General features: G+C 40.8%; 1 protein-coding gene across 2 annotated transcripts in view; it reads left to right on the forward strand.

Annotated features, from left to right (window-relative positions):
• The window catches only part of ldlrb (low density lipoprotein receptor b), an 18440-nt gene extending 3988 nt beyond the window's left edge, over positions 1–14452 (forward strand). For both annotated transcript variants that reach the window (XM_079627525.1, XM_079627526.1), the window contains exons 4-18: positions 717–1094; positions 1851–1973; positions 2656–2778; positions 3393–3512; positions 3598–3726; positions 4148–4319; positions 5128–5346; positions 5609–5727; positions 6322–6461; positions 6909–7050; positions 8808–8960; positions 9391–9498; positions 10766–10840; positions 10919–11082; positions 13150–14452. In XM_079627525.1, the coding sequence (XP_079483651.1) occupies positions 717–1094; positions 1851–1973; positions 2656–2778; positions 3393–3512; positions 3598–3726; positions 4148–4319; positions 5128–5346; positions 5609–5727; positions 6322–6461; positions 6909–7050; positions 8808–8960; positions 9391–9498; positions 10766–10840; positions 10919–11082; positions 13150–13185 (2201 nt within the window). In that variant the 3' untranslated portion in view covers positions 13186–14452. The remainder of the gene's footprint in view (positions 1–716; positions 1095–1850; positions 1974–2655; positions 2779–3392; positions 3513–3597; positions 3727–4147; positions 4320–5127; positions 5347–5608; positions 5728–6321; positions 6462–6908; positions 7051–8807; positions 8961–9390; positions 9499–10765; positions 10841–10918; positions 11083–13149) is intronic.
• Positions 14453–16161: the final 1709 nt, after the last annotated feature.

Raw genomic sequence — 16161 nt, forward strand, 5'->3', positions numbered from 1 at the left:
CACATATGTGACTGGGAGGTTGTGTGTGTGTGTGTGGGTGCGTGTGTGTGGGTGTGTGTGTGTGTGTGTGTTTTAAAAAAAGCACTGATCTGGAGTAGCACTTGTAATTTCGTTGTGTTAATACACTGTATTTATGCAATGACAAATAAAGACTTGACTTGAAACTGACAAATGGCTAGCGTGTCAGGGCACGGAAAACCCCTTAACTGTTAAAAGGACAAGATATCGCAGCGGACATTAAAACTGATGTTTTATTATGAATATATAGGACTGACGTTCTGAAGGAAAATGCTATATCTACTCGCTCTATCGATCTCTCACAATACTCTACTATTGCTTTAATGAACAATATCGATGAGATCAAACATGTGTTTGCGTTGCTAAGAGCGGTTGCTAGGGGTGTTGTGTAGTGATACACAGAACCGTTGGGTGAAGCGGTCATAGCCGTGGTTTATCGTGAACAAAACACAGCTATTGACCAATCAGAATCCAGGACTGGAACTAACCGTTTTATAATATATGTCAAAAGACGCTCAGATGTGTTGTGAGTTAAAAGTTTAATTCAAATTGTTTTATTATATTGTTTTTGTAAACTTTTATATCTTGTTTACATTATTTTAACTCTATGTACAGCACTTTGGTTGTGTTCAAGCTCACGTTGACTAGATGCCGAATGACGTTGTGTTGTGTTTACTCCGGGTTTATTCCTGCTTTAGCGCTGAAGAACTGCACGGATGGGGAGTTCCGCTGTCGCAGCGGTCAGTGTGTGTCGCAGGCGTTCGTGTGCGACGAGGACTCGGACTGTGACGACGCCAGCGACGAGGAGTCGTGTCCCGTCCCCACGTGCGGCCCCGGCTCCTTCCAGTGCAATAACTCCGTGTGTGTGCCGCGGCTCTGGGCCTGCGACGGGGACGCCGACTGCGCAGACGGGTCCGACGAGTGGCTCCAGAACTGCCCGGCCGGGTCGGGCCCGAAGCCGCAGCCGGCCTGCCGGGGTCACGAGTTCCTGTGTGGCAGCGGAGAGTGTGTTCACGCCAGCTGGAGGTGCGACGGAGCCTCCGACTGCAACGACCACTCGGACGAGCACAACTGCAGTGAGTTCAGTGTGTTCTTCGTGCACGCGTGTGTGTTTACGCTCATATCATATGGTTACAAAAATCACGTCTGGTTCATGCACGTGTGTGTTTTCGCTCATATTAACCCTTTACTGCACACATTTTGATGGTACATGATAAAAAATATTTTAAATAAAAGCAATTTTTTTATGGTACAGAATCAGAGAAAATTTACATATCATAAGACATTGGACAGAGAGCAATACAAAATCACAAATCTTTTAAAAAAATTGCAATAAATAAAAATGTATTTCTATATTTAGATATAAATATAGAAATATATTTTTAAACTATATTTAGAGCTTATATTGTGCACTAATACATATTATAATACGCTATAACATCCAAACATATTGTCAGCAAAGACATACTTGAAAAGAACCCCTTATCACACAACGAGGCAATGAAAAGAAAAACACCAAAGAAAAAGAAAAACTTGATCAAACCTGTCAAAAGGCTTCTCTACACCTTAAAGGGATAGCTCACCCAAAAATGAACATTAGCCCATGATTTACTCACCCTGAAGTCATCCCAGGTGTATCTGACTTTCTTCTTTCAGACGAACACAATCTGAGTATAAAAATGTGTTAATTTAAACAATGTAATAATTTAAGGCAGAAACAATGTGCTGGATACTTGTTTGTTAACAAATGTTTATGACATCATATGTAGCATTTTAGGTTAGGTTCATATTTCTCTGACAGAAGTGTGTGTGTGTGTGTGTGTGTGTTGCAGCTTCGCCCACGTGCCGCCCGGATGAGTTCCTCTGTAACGACGGCGTCTGCATCCCGGGACAGCGGCAGTGTGACGGCAATCCTGACTGCCGGGATCAGAGCGATGAGATGGACTGCGTCATCGGTGAGAATCACACACACACACACACACACACACACACACCATGTGTGTGAATGTAACGCAGTGGTGCTGTTCTCGTGTCGGTCAAAAATTACTGAAATTTATTTTTTATTTCAATGAAACTAATATACTGTATTTTAGTTCGATAATGTTTTTTATTCAATATTTTGTATTTTTAGGGGATTTCATGGTGCTTAATTATATGTACGCTGTAATTATAATCCATTTTTTCACTTTTTGAGCATAGACCTGAAAATTACATTTCCAACTTAAACTGTGGTAAATCCTGACTTAAGTTTGATCTATTTTACAAAGACGACACTTGGCAGATTATTGCTGAAGTGGAAAACGTTTTAAAAAGTGAACTTAAAAAAGAGTTACAGAATTCTACGTTTATTGTTATGAATTTTTTTTTGTATGAAATATATATTTTCATAAAACAATTTTACTGTAAAACTCTAAACAAGTTGTTAAAAATTTGAGGTTGATATCTCAAAAAATCAGTGTTTAGTCGGATTTTGTTCGGCTGCAGTACCAAACACTTCCACTAGAGCACACAGCAAGTGCCAAAACCTTTTTTTAAAGTTTCGTACCATTCCGATAAAAAACTTTTTTTTACATTTTTCGGTCAACGGGTGCTTTCTTTAACTGTGTGCTGTGTGTGTGTGTGTGTGTGTGTCTGTAGTGAACAGGTGTGAGCAGCCGAGCAGGTTTAAGTGTCGCAGTGGCGAGTGTATCAGCGCAGACAAAGTGTGTGACGGTCAGAAAAACTGCATCGACTCGTCAGATGAGCCTGTCAAAGACTGCAGTGAGTTTCACCTCTGTGTGTGTGTGTGTGTGTGTGTGTGTGTGTGTGTGTGTGTGTGAGTGTGTGTGTGTGAGAGAGACTGATCTGTACCAACAACAAACATCGCTGTGATCAGATCATATTCACACAATGCCGAATAGGACATTCCAGAATCACACACAAGTTCTTATTATCAAATGAAGATCCACCACTTTTTTCCACTTTCTCTGACTTTTTTTTAATTTTTATACCAGCATCAGGATTTTTACCCTTAAAATGTTTGTCAAAAATCTGTCATACAATTATTACAGATATAAATATTCACGTTCACTGACTTAGATTTTTTTTTTTTTACCAACATCAGGATTTTAACCCTTTAAATGCTTAAAAATGTTTGTCAAAAATCTGTCACAGTTATTATATATTAATAATATTTTCCACTTTCACTGACTTAGATTTTTTGAACCAACATCATGATTTTAACCCTTTAAATGGCAGTTTTTAGACATGTCACTGTTGTTTTTTATGTGAAATTTTTTATTTTTCACATTTTTTGAAGAGATGTATATATTTATATGTATTTAACTGTTGAAATGGTCACAGATGGTCATGTGACGTGTGTTTCCTCTGTGCAGACACTAACGAGTGCCTCGTTAACAACGGCAGCTGTACTCACACGTGCAACGACCTGAAGATCGGGTACGAATGCTTGTGTCCGACAGGATTTCACCTCATCAACCGCACGCACTGTAAAGGTGAGCAGCCGTCCTGAGGAGCCCAGTGCATGATGGTCTGTGAGTGTGTGTGTTTGGTCTCATGACGTCATGTGTTTGTGTGTAGACGTGGATGAGTGTTTGGACGCTGACAGATGCTCTCAGATCTGTGTAAACCTGCCGGGCAGCTTCAAGTGTGACTGCAATGAAGGATTCGAGCTGGATCACATGACCAAAGACTGCAAAGCTCTCACAGGTACACACACGACCAATGACTAATGATCAGAGAGAAAAATGCTTTTCTTACTCAGTATTTTTGCCTTTTTTCCAGTCCAAATATTAAAAAAAACCTTAAATCAAGATCCATTTAGTGAGTTGTTGCTTAAAACAAGCTAATTATCTGTCAATGGAGTCAGAAAAATAATCTTGTTTCTGTTTGAATTAACATTATTTTTTTTATTCCATTTACAGATACTTGGCTTGTTTTAAGCAACGACTCACTTCATTTAGATTTATTTACCCAGAAAACAACACATAATATCTTATGTCATTTCACTACTTTAGTAAATGGATCTTGATTTAAGAGTTTTTAGATAATTGGACTGGAAACAAGACAACAATCCTGAGAAAGAAAAGCATTTTTGCAGTGTGTGTGACTGAGAGTGTGTTGTTCTCAGGATCGGGAGCGTTCCTGCTCTTCAGCACGCGGCACGAGGTGAGGAAGATGGCGCTGGGCAGCAGAGAATACACGTCTGTGATCCGCCAGCAGAAGAACGTGGTGGCGTTAGACGTGGACATTCCCAACGACAGGATCTTCTGGTCCGACGTGAGCCAGAAAAAGATCTACAGGTGAGGGAGGGTGATGGTCTCGACGCCCATGTCATTGTTTCCATCCACAGTTGTGAATTTAACTTGTTGCGCACAGTTGGAATATCACATAAAACGTGTGTGAATAAAGCAGCGTTTCCATCCCATGTGTTCAAGAGAACAAAATCATCACTTCCTGGGAAATTGATGCATATTATCAGTAATAAAACTGAGTTTCTGCAGTCGGCTGTTTTCCCTCCATCATAAACGAGTGTGTGTCGAGCGTCAGAGAAACTCAGTAACGCTGTCGTGTTCGGATGCTGGTGTTCGGGAACACACTCGTGTGTGTGTGAGACGCTTCTGGAGGGAATTACACACACTCATTCTGAACACACACGTCCACTCCGGCGTTTCAGAAACACCAAACCAACATTAGAGACGCTGCGATGCCATTGGTCCACTGGTTACTCCAGTTATCCAATCACAGCTGACGCTGAGCCAAAGTCACATGGGTTTTTGTTGCGCATTGAGGAATTTATTCAGTAAATGTGTTTCCATCGTAGTTTATGCACGTCTTATCAGATAAAATAGAATTTTTTTAATGTGCATTTTTAAAATGTATCTGTTTCCATTCAACATTTTTTTATGCGATATACCAAAATTTGCATAAAAGTAGGTGGAAACACAGCTAGTGATGTGCTAGTTCCACGTCTATCCCATCATGTTCTCTTTCCGCTCACAGAAAATAATTTTCTCCATAAAATGCTCAATCCGTAATGTGTGTTTTGTGTATCTCCGTGTATGTTTATAGCATTCCTCATAACCACGAGTGTGTGTTTGTGTTTTGCAGCGCAGCGACTGCTGACCCCGCCCACCAAACCACTGTGATTGACAGCCAGATCTCCAGGCCCGAGGGTCTGGCTGTGGACTGGATCCACGGGAACATCTACTGGACGGATGGCGAGCTGCAAACCATCTCTGTGGCGACGGCAGACGGCGGGAAACGCAAGACGCTAATCAGCGACGGCCTGCAGAACCCCCGCGCGATCGTCGTGGATCCTCAGCACAAGTGAGTGTGTGTGCGTCTGAAGCCTGAAGCCTGACGGGAAGAAGCGTTCGTGCTGATTGTTCATCACAAACATTAATCATTTGTTAACAAACAAGTATTAATTTCTTCAATTAATCCGTTTAAATTAATACCTTTTTCGCTAACTTAGACTTAGACAGTTCCCTCTGAGAATAGATCACTGTAAATGTGAAAAGCGCTATACAAATAAATGTGAATTGAATTGAATTGAATTGTTGATCGCTTGTTGTGTCTCGTCACGTAGTTTCATGTTCTGGACGGACTGGGGCGAGTCGGCCCGGATTGAGAAGAGCGGACTGAACGGTGCCGATCGGACGGCTCTCGTCACAAACAACATCGTCTGGCCGAACGGCATCACGCTCGGTGAGTCTGGCGCGCAGATGATGCGTGTGAACCATAGACTATAGAAAAATATGGACGTAGTGTGTGTGACGTCACCCGTAGTGTTTCTGAAGAGCATTTTTGAAGCCCAAAGTGGGCGGAGCCGGCCGTCGCCATCTTGGCCGCGCATCACTCCCGGATAAACAACAATGTGCAGCGAGGCGGATTAGCTGAGGTCATGTGACGCTAACACACAGCAGACAAACGGCTAGTAGTGACAATCCACCTGTCACTCAAGTGGCCACGCCCTTAAATATGCAGAACTTTAAGGCTTAATATAATTTGAACGGATGAGTTATAATAATATTCACCCCCTCACAGTCGTCATGAAGGGCAACATTAGCTATATAGACCAAAACCACTTTTTGTACCAGACTGTAAACATGTTTTTTTCTGCTGTAAAGTTGGGCATTTTAACATGCGGGTCTATGGGACGGAGTCTCTTCTGCAGCCGGCCTCTAGTGGCCAGTGGAGGAACTGCAGGTTAATCTCTCAGTGTTGGTTTCGAGAGTGAACGCTTGGTGTGAACAAATGTGCCGTGTGTGATGATGTATGCTGATGTGTGCTTGTGTTCAGATGTGTTGAATCAGCGTCTGTACTGGGTCGACTCAAAGCTACACACACTGTCCAGCATCGGCGTGAACGGAGACGGGCGGCACACACTGATCTACGACCAACAGAAGCTGCCGCATCCACTGGCGCTGGCCGTGTTCGAGGTGCGTGGCGCTGGCCGATGACGTGTCTCGACTTTCTTACTTTGTCTTGTTTCCAGTCCAAATATCTAAAAACTCTTAAATCAAGATTAATTTACTAGAGGAGTAAAAATTACATAAGATATTATGTCGAAATAATAAATCTAAATGAAGTGAGTTGTTGCTAAAAACAAGCAAAATTATCTATTTTTCTGACCCCATTGGCAGATCATTGTTCTTGTTTTAAGCAAAAACTCATTTAGTTTAGATTCACTAAACAACTCACTTCATTTTGATTTATTTACCCAGAAAACTAGACATAATATCTAATGGTATTTTGCTCCTCTAGTAAATGCTTCTTGATTTAGGGATTTTTAGATATTTGGACTGGAAACGACAAAAATACTGAGTAATATTTTTTCTGCAGTGGTCAGGTTCTCATGAGCCGCTGTGTCTCTGTCTGTCCAACAGGAGAAAGTGTTCTGGACCGACGTGTCCAATAGCGGCATCTGGAGCGCGAACCGCATGACGGGCCGAGACATCACTGCTGTGGCCGAACATGTGCAGTCTCCTGAAGACATCGTGCTGCATCACAGTCTGAAACAACCTACAGGTGAACACACACACACACACACACACACACACACACACACGCACGTCATGTGTCTTTGATGACGTTCAGGGCTTGACATTAACAAACGCGGGTGTATTTCAGCAGTGGCTCTCCTATTTGCCACTTTGGCCGGTTGAATTTTATATATGTAGTATTTTAAGAAGCACCTAAAATAATAAACTAAGTGCAATAGTGTGTGAAAATGTAGTTTTTTTATGCATATCGATACTAAAATATTTGAAACACTTCATAAACCTATTTTCCGCAGAACAGACACAATACCAGCTCTAATACTCTCTCTCTCTCTCTCTCTCTCTCTCTCTCTCTCTCTCTCTCTCTCTCTCTCTCTCTCTCTCTCCTCTCCGACAGCGAGAGACACAAACCCGCCTCCACTCACTCACTCACTTCATTCGCTCCTTATGAATATTGTTGGTGTTACGGGGTTTGAATTGCTCATATTGAGCATAATTTTACTCATGGTGCTCACACCCAAAGTGCGGCACATAAAGCCTCAGCACTAAATCGAGCTCATCCGCTGCTTAAAGATGTCCATGTCTTTCTTTCTTCAGTGGAAAAGAAATGAAGGTTTTTGATGAACACATTTCTCCATATAATGGACGTCAATGGGCCCCAAACGGGTCAAGGTCCAGATGACAGTGTCAGCGCCGCTTCAACGGGCTTTAAACGACACCAGACGATGAATACGGGTCTTATCTAGCGAAACCATCGTCATTTCACAAATAAATAAAAAAGTTTAAGTTTTATAAGCACAAGCGCTCGCCTTGCTCTGTTCTGTGATGCGCGTTCGTGACGTCACGTGATACGCAGTTACGCTGTAAAGGTCACGCTTGACGAGTCGGTGTTTACAGATGTGCGGAAGGAGGACCATACACACATATTCAAATATCTTTGTGCCAATTGCGTGTGTGTATCCTGGTGTTGGAATATTAAAAAGCCTAAAAGAACATTTTCGTCAGGACAGAAATGTTTTACTTTTCACACAAGCGTGACCTTTACAACGTAACTGCGTATCACGTGACGTCACGAACGCGCATCACAGAACAGAGCAAGGCGAGCGCTTGTGCTTATAAAACTTAAACTTTTTTATTTATTTTAGAAATGACGATGGTTTCGCTAGATAAGAGCCGTATTCATCGTCTGGTGTCGTTTAAAGCCCGTTGAAGCGGCGCTGACACTGTCATCTGGACCTTGACCCGTTTGGGGCCCATTGACGTCCATTATATGGAGAAATGTGTTCATCAAAAACCTTCATTTCTTTTCCACTGAAGAAAGAAAGACATGGACATCTTGGATGACATCGGGGAGAGGAAACTATCAGCAAAAGTTTTTTTTAAAAGTGAACTAATCCTTTAAGCGGTAAAAAACACACAAAATAATGTCAAAACGCCCGTCTCTGCGAGTATTCATGTAAACACAGTTTTAAGTGAACGGTTGAGACAGAAAGCGCCCGTGTAACTGTATAACGGATCCGTGCGTCAGGTCTTAAAGTGACAGCAGCCTAATAAACCTGCTGACTAATTATGAGATCATATTAAAAATTTTCCCCATGGTTTCGATGTCAAAATTGTGGCCAGTGAAAATGCTGAGTAACTTTGTAAAGCCACTGTGAGTGGGAAGCAAAGTAGTTAATGTCAAGCCCTGATGGCGTTATGATCTGTGTATTATCCAGTAAAAGCTCTCGATATCAGATGATCTGCATGTTTGTGTTGCTCATGAGGAAGTGATGTCATTTGCAGGAAGAAACTGGTGCAAGGATTCGGGTCTGGTCAACGGCGGCTGTGCGTTTCTGTGTCTGCCGGCGCCGCAGATTAACACACATTCACCCAAATACACGTGTGCGTGTCCTGATCACATGACCCTGGGCGAGGACATGAGGACGTGTGTGTCAGGTACGGTCCGACCCGCTCTGGTTCCCTGCAGAGAAATGCTTTTCTTACCCAGTATTGTTGTCTTGTTTCCAGTCCAAATATCTAAAAATTCTTAAATCAAGATGCATTTACTAGATGAGTAAAATTACATAAGATATTATGAAATAATCTAAATTAAGTGAGCTGAAGCTTTAAAAAAAGCTAATGTGTTATTTCGCCAACACTTTGTGTTGAAAAAATGCTTTTTGGCATAGTTGTGTTTGACACATGAAAACTGTAACGATGTATCTTACAAGGTAACACGGTGTAACCTTGAAATGTGTCCCCACATAAAGTCCTTGAATTTGAGGTACCTGGAAAGTCCTTGATTTCTTGAAGTTAACCGAGATGTGTGAACCCTGCACACCAGACGCTTACATTATAACGCTCATCGACGTCTGTTTCTCTGTAGGTCCGAGCGCCACAGCGCCACCACAGGTGACGCCGAGAACTTCCAGCAGAACATCTCAGCCGTCTCAGCATCAGAGCGGGGACGCCACACAGACGGGCTCTCGCCGGGGTCAGTTCCTGTCCTTCTGTCTCTCTGTCTGTCTGTTCATTCACTCATGTTCCAGTGTTTCATCAACGACATTTTTTCACAGACGAAAACGAGACGATAACTAAATAAAAACCAGTTTTAAATTACAATAACTATGACGAAAATCTATTGACATTTTCGCCAACGAATAAAAACTAGACGAAAATGTTAGGTAGGGACGATTTGGGAAGAGATCCAGTCAGAAGTGTGTGTGTGTGTGTGTGTGTGTGTGTGTGTGTGTGTGTGTGTGTGTGTGTGTGTGTGTGTGTGTGTGTGTGTGTGTGTGTGTGTGTGTGTGTGTGTGATCTGTGCCAACAACTAACTGCAGGAAATGAACCCTTCTGTGGGCAAAAGTTGCATCTTTATTTTGTGTCTGAATGGACAAATACACACAACATTATGTCTAAATGTCCGTTTTGGAGAGTATTCACGTAAACGCAGTCGTTATGTCTTCACAGACTGTAAACAGTTGTGAGAAGAATATCGGATGTGCATCGGCGTAATAAATATAATTCCGTCTGTGAAAAAAGTTTAAATTAGCTATAAAATTTCACATTTATTGTTATGAAAAATGCACAAAAAATACAATTTTCAGTTTTTATATGAAATATTTTCCAAAACCTGTTTACTCTAAAACTGAGAAACTCAAAGCCATAACCAAATCTGAGGCTGATATCTCAGTAAATGAGCGTTCAGATGTTGTTCGGCTGCAGTACCAAACGCTTCCACTAGAGGAAACTCTCGCTGTGTCCTTCATATTGATCAAACCACATAAGAAAAGGAGAAAAGCATTCACTGCTCTTTAATAAAGATTATTTATATTTAATTCATACAAATAAATATGTCCGCTTGAAAGAATAAAGAATGATGTAGGCTATGTAAGTTGTTATAAAGAATGCATATAATATCATTAATTGAAAAGAAGAACATGTTCTAACTTCAACTTTTTTAAGATATTATTTGTCACATTAGTTAAATCAGTGTCTGTATTGCATGTTCAAACCTTTAAAATTATTCATATTAACAGGTTAATAGATGTTTTTTACGGGAATATATAATGGGTTTAGAAACTTTTGGAAATGAATGCATTACAATTTAACTAAACCCGTCAGATTTAGTCTAGACTAAAATCTTATTGTATTTCGTTGACTAAAAGTAGACTAGACTAAAATATGACTAAAACTAAATAAAAATTTGCTGTCATGTTCACACACACACACACACTCACCGTCTGTGCGCCTCTTTCCAGGAGCCGATGCGGAACACGAGCCGGTCTCCAGCCCTTCCCAGCATCCCTCAGTCCTGTTCATCGCCTTTCCAATCGGTCAGTAAACCCTCAGTCATGACACGTGTCTCTCGGTGAGCGACCGCAGTGTGTGAATGACGTGTGTGTGTCCCGCAGTTGCCGTGTGTCTGCTGGCGTTTGCCGGCGTGCTGGTTTGGAGACACTGGCGTGTGAAGAACACCAACACCATCCACTTCTCCAACCCTGTGTACCAGAAGACCACCGACGACACGGTGCACATCTTCAGGAGCCCCAGCCTGGACGGGTACTCGCATCCATCGGTACGGCACCAGACACACTCCAGCCTCAGTGTTGCACTCGCGCTCATGTGACCCGGTCTGGAGCCGCACGGGTATATCTGTGGCGATAGCAACTATACATCGTGTGGGCTAAATTAAAAAAAAATCTTTTATGCCAAAAATCATGAGGATATTAAGATCATGTTCCATGAAGATATTTAGTAAATGTCCTACCGTAAATATATAAAACATGTATTTTTGTGAGTGAATGCAGCACAATCGTGAACATAAATGCACAACTTTAAAGGAGATTTTCTCAATGTTTACATTTTTTTGCTCCTCAGATTCCAGATTTTCAATAGTTGTGTCTCGACCAAATATTGTCCTATCCTAACAAACCACACATCAGTGGAGAGATTATTTATTCAGCTTTCAGATGATGTATAAATCTCAATTTCTCAAATAATTGACCCATGTGACTGGTTTTGTGGTCACATATGTTTATGAAAATCTACATGAATTAAAGGCACTAGAACAAGCGACTCAAACACACGGGGTTCGTCCTGAGGCGGAAACATGGAAAGAGACGCGATACTCCAAAAATTGGAGTAGAACAGAAATAAGAGGAAGATTGGTTGATTGGTTGATTGATTGATTGATTGGTTGATTGATTGATTGATTGATTGATTGATTAGTTTAATTGATTGATTGATTGATTGAACATGAGGGAAGGTGTGCTTGAAAATCCTTTTCCTGATTTCGTGTTCCGGGTCAAAAATGACCGGCATTTTAAATGGCTTGTAAATCTCTCATTATGCGATATTATCAGCAAATATTGGATTCAATCTTTTTGTAAACTTGTGCTGTGATGCAACTCATAAACGAGTGTGTGTCGAGCGTCAGAGAAACTCAGTAAGCGCTGTCGTGTTCTCTAGCGTTCGGATGCTGGTGTTCGGGAACACACTCGTGTGTGTGAGACGCTTCTGGAGGGAGTTACACACACTGATTCTGAACACACACTTCCACTCCGGCGTTTCAGAAACACCAAACCAACATTAGAGACGCTGCGACGCCATTGGTCCACTGGTTACTCCAGTTATCCAATCACAGCTGACGCTGAGGGAAAGTCACATGGGTTTATTGAGGGATTTATTCAGTAAATGTGTTTCCATCGTAGTTTATGCACACGTCTTATAATCATATAAAAAAATGATCTGCATCAATTGACCGTTCGCAAAGACCCGCCCCCTTTAGTTACTGTCGCTATGTCCGACAAGCTACGCCGCTCTCACACACACACACCATGTTCTCACGCAGTGAAAAACACATCGTGGAGCAGAGAGACACTGACAGACACAGACCAGCTTACTTTTCAGTTACTTTTGATATTAAACATATTAAACAAAGTCTCGCCTCTAAATTTGGTCATTTTTTAAAAGAAATTTAAACCATAAATAGCGTTTTGTGTCTCTTTAATGTGTGTGACAGATCGCTGTGTCGCCTCAGTTAAAGCCGCTCGTGAACCGATCATCTCTTCATTTATAGCATCAAATAAACATGAATGAACATCAGAAGGAATGTTGTTTTAACCGCGGAAAGACGTCAGTACACTCCGCTTCTCAAGTTCAAATCCTCCATGTTAATCTACTAACTCTCCTGACTGCTTTTTCACGGACAAAATGGCGGATGGCGAAGTATGATTGGTCAGATCACCTGTCAATCAAGCTCCCTGCGAAGGGTCAATTGAACGCTTACGTTTTTTAATGCGCATTTTTAGAATTTATGCGCATCCATTATTTTTTTTTAATGCAATACCCCATAATTTCCATAAAAGTAGGTGGATGGAAACAGTAATGAGGCCTACAATTAATCAGTAATATTATAAAGAATACAATAATTAGTAATATATATACAATCTGTGCTAATTGAAAGAATCTAAGATGACTTAAAGATTTAAAGTGTCACATAATGAGAGATTTGTAAGCAATTTTAAAGGCTGGTCTTTTTTGACTGGGTAACAGGATGGGGGGTAAATTACCTCAGACGGGAGTGTGTGTGTTGGATTCTGTGCTAGACCGTGTCTAATGTGTGTGTGTGTTTGTGTCTCAGTGTCAGATGACCAGCGTGGATGAAGACGCCGCCTGACGCTCCTCCAGAAACACTTTAAATGCTGCTCTGAATCTGAAGGACCCGTCCTGACGTGCCTCGTGACTCCCGGATCAATCCTTCTCGTTCTCAACATCATGAGGACTGAACACACACACACACACACACACACACACACACACTCGTATCTAATGAATGTTCATCGCTCTTCTGCTCGATGTCTGAAGAGCTCGTGGCTTTGCACGTTCCACACACTCCACACATTCCACACACACACACACACAAACACATACACACACATTCCACACACTCCACACACACACACTCCACACACACACACACACACACTCCACACGCGCTTTTAAGATCCAGTTATTGAAGGTATTACCACTTTTTAATATTTACTGTAAACGATCGGTGTAAATATGGACGATTATGTAAATGTGGAGGGACGGGTGTCTCTCTTCTTGCACTATACATGTTCTCTGTCACGTAGGCTTTATTTATTTCTCTCACAGACACACTTGAACGATCTCTGGTCTTAGTTTTGATAATTGCACAGCGCTGCTTTAGTAATAATGAGCGATGCGTTCACTTCTGAAGGGCCTTAACCCAGCGAGCGTGCCTGACGCACAGCATGATGGGGCATTGTTTGAACGCACATTTTCCCCATGATGCCTTCGACACGTAAGAGTGTGATTCAGGTGACCTCTGACCTCTGACCTCACCTGTCCGTCAGAGGAACCGTGCTCCGTGTGTTTAGTGTGAGTCGTGTTATCTGAAGTTTCACTGTTATCGGATGAATGAAGAATCACAAGCGCTCCTCCAGGATCTGCAGTAAATGTAAATACTCGCCTTGATCACACAGACTTTGTACGAAGAAAACTTTTATTTATTGTGTAAATGTGTGATTTTTATTTTTATTTTATTTTTGTGTTGAATTTCTTGCTGTTCTCTTTGAAATGCGTTGTTGTTTATCAGATGTGATTGACATGTCATCCAAAAACTCTTCCTGCACTACAAAAGAAATGAACCTGTGCGTCATGTGACGACATTCAGGGACTTTTATAGTTTATGAAGGACATTTGAAGAAGAGCTTGTGAAGTTTTCAGTCGGTCTCGAGTCGACTCTGTTACTGTGGATGGATCATTAGTGATCGGTTTTACTTTTGTCAAGGTTTTATGGACCTGTTTGAGTTTCTTTATCTCGGGACTGATGATCTACAGGTTTAAAGAAACAAACTACACCCAAAGAAGCAACTCGACTGTTTTTGACATTGTAAAATAAATGTACGTTTTGAGACCAGAAATCTGCTGTTGTTGTTGTTATTCCCTCTGGCTTTTTATCCCAGTAACATTAATAGCATGTTCATTAAACGTTATCTGTTCTTTAATCACTTTTTAAAAACTTAAGCACAAAACATTATTTATAATGTAAATATAAATACATTTATTTTCTCCTGAAATTTTTTAGTTAGATGTTCATCAACGTTTTTTAACCCTCTGGTGCTGTTCGGTCAGTCAAAAATTACACTTTCTTTATTTTTATTATTATTTCAATGAAACGATTCTACTATATTTTAGTTCAAGAATATTTTTAAATTTAATATTTTGTATTTTTAGGGGATTTTATGGAACTAAACTATATTTATGCAGTAGTTAAATTCCCAACTCATAAATCTTGAATGCTTAGACTGAAGTTTGGTCTCTTTTTCTTTTGGCAGATTATTGCTAAAGTGAAAAAAGATTTAAAAAGCGAACTTAAAAAAAGCTATACAATTTTACATTTATAGTTATGAAAGATGCACAAAAAAATTTATTTTCAGTTTTTATATGAAATATTTTCCACAACTCGTTATACTCTAGAACTGAGAAAATCAAAGCCAGAACCAAATTTGAGGTTGATATCTCAAAAAAAATCTGATTTTAATTGAACTGCAGTACCAAACGCTTCCGCTAGAGGAAATTCGTCTCCCATTCATTAACAATGCGTTTATTTTTCTCCGTGAGCAATACAAATGTGACTATTTAACCTTTTCAAATCACATCCATGATGTTTTTATGTTCACACTGCAAGTGGCAAAACCTTAACCAAGTTTCGGACCATTCCGATGAAGTAAAAAAAAAAAAAAAAATGTCGGTCGAAATGCCTGAACAGAACAGAGGGTGTAACTTCTTGTTTCAGAACATTTCCGATAAAATTCAAAAGTAACATTCCCATAATGTTTGAGGAATGATACAATGGAATGCTCCTTTAACGTCCGCATAACCCAGAAAAATCTCGTTTGTTCAGAGAACATTCAGAAATAATGCAAAACGCTCTAATAACACGTTGTTGTTGGATGGGAATCTGCTCGTTGATCGGCAGGTCCAGTCAGTCCTGCGGGAGTTCAGTGTGTGTAAAGACCACACACACCAGAGCCACAGCCCATTACCAGCCCTGACCTTTAACCTCCTCCCCCGTCTCCATTCATTATTAAGCGCTCAAAGTGGCTTTTGTTCTGTCCAGTCATTCACATTCACTCACCTGTGCATATTTCATGAGCTAGTCGATATCACGTGACTGAACCTATCACGCTTTCTGCAGTATTTTATCACCGAGTCCATCAGTTTCGGATGCTTTTAGATGATGATTATGACGGGATATGAAGTAAAATGTCGTGTTCGTCACATGATCTGCTCACTAATGTCTGGCATGTTGTTCAACCGGTCAAGAGACAATCAAGACGACAGCCTTTGTGTTCGCTGTGTGCAAATCTTTATCAATACAGCGATGCATGTGTGGGTGTGTCATGAGCATTCACCTATATTACCACATCTATATATAGAACCATGTTTATTTAAGGTTTTTATGGTTGTATTTATAGAACCATAAATAAAGGCACTTCCTTTTTGAAAAAACAAAACAAAAAACATTATTTTTTTTGGAAAAGTGATGAAAACGTTATTTCTGAATGTTATCTGAACGTTCAAAACGTCTATGCAAACATTAGAAAACATTAAGGGAACGTTTCAG

The sequence above is a fragment of the Phoxinus phoxinus genome (genome assembly GCF_949152265.1).
Source record: "Phoxinus phoxinus genome assembly, chromosome: 11".
In the NCBI taxonomy this organism is placed as follows: Eukaryota; Metazoa; Chordata; class Actinopteri; order Cypriniformes; family Leuciscidae; genus Phoxinus; species Phoxinus phoxinus.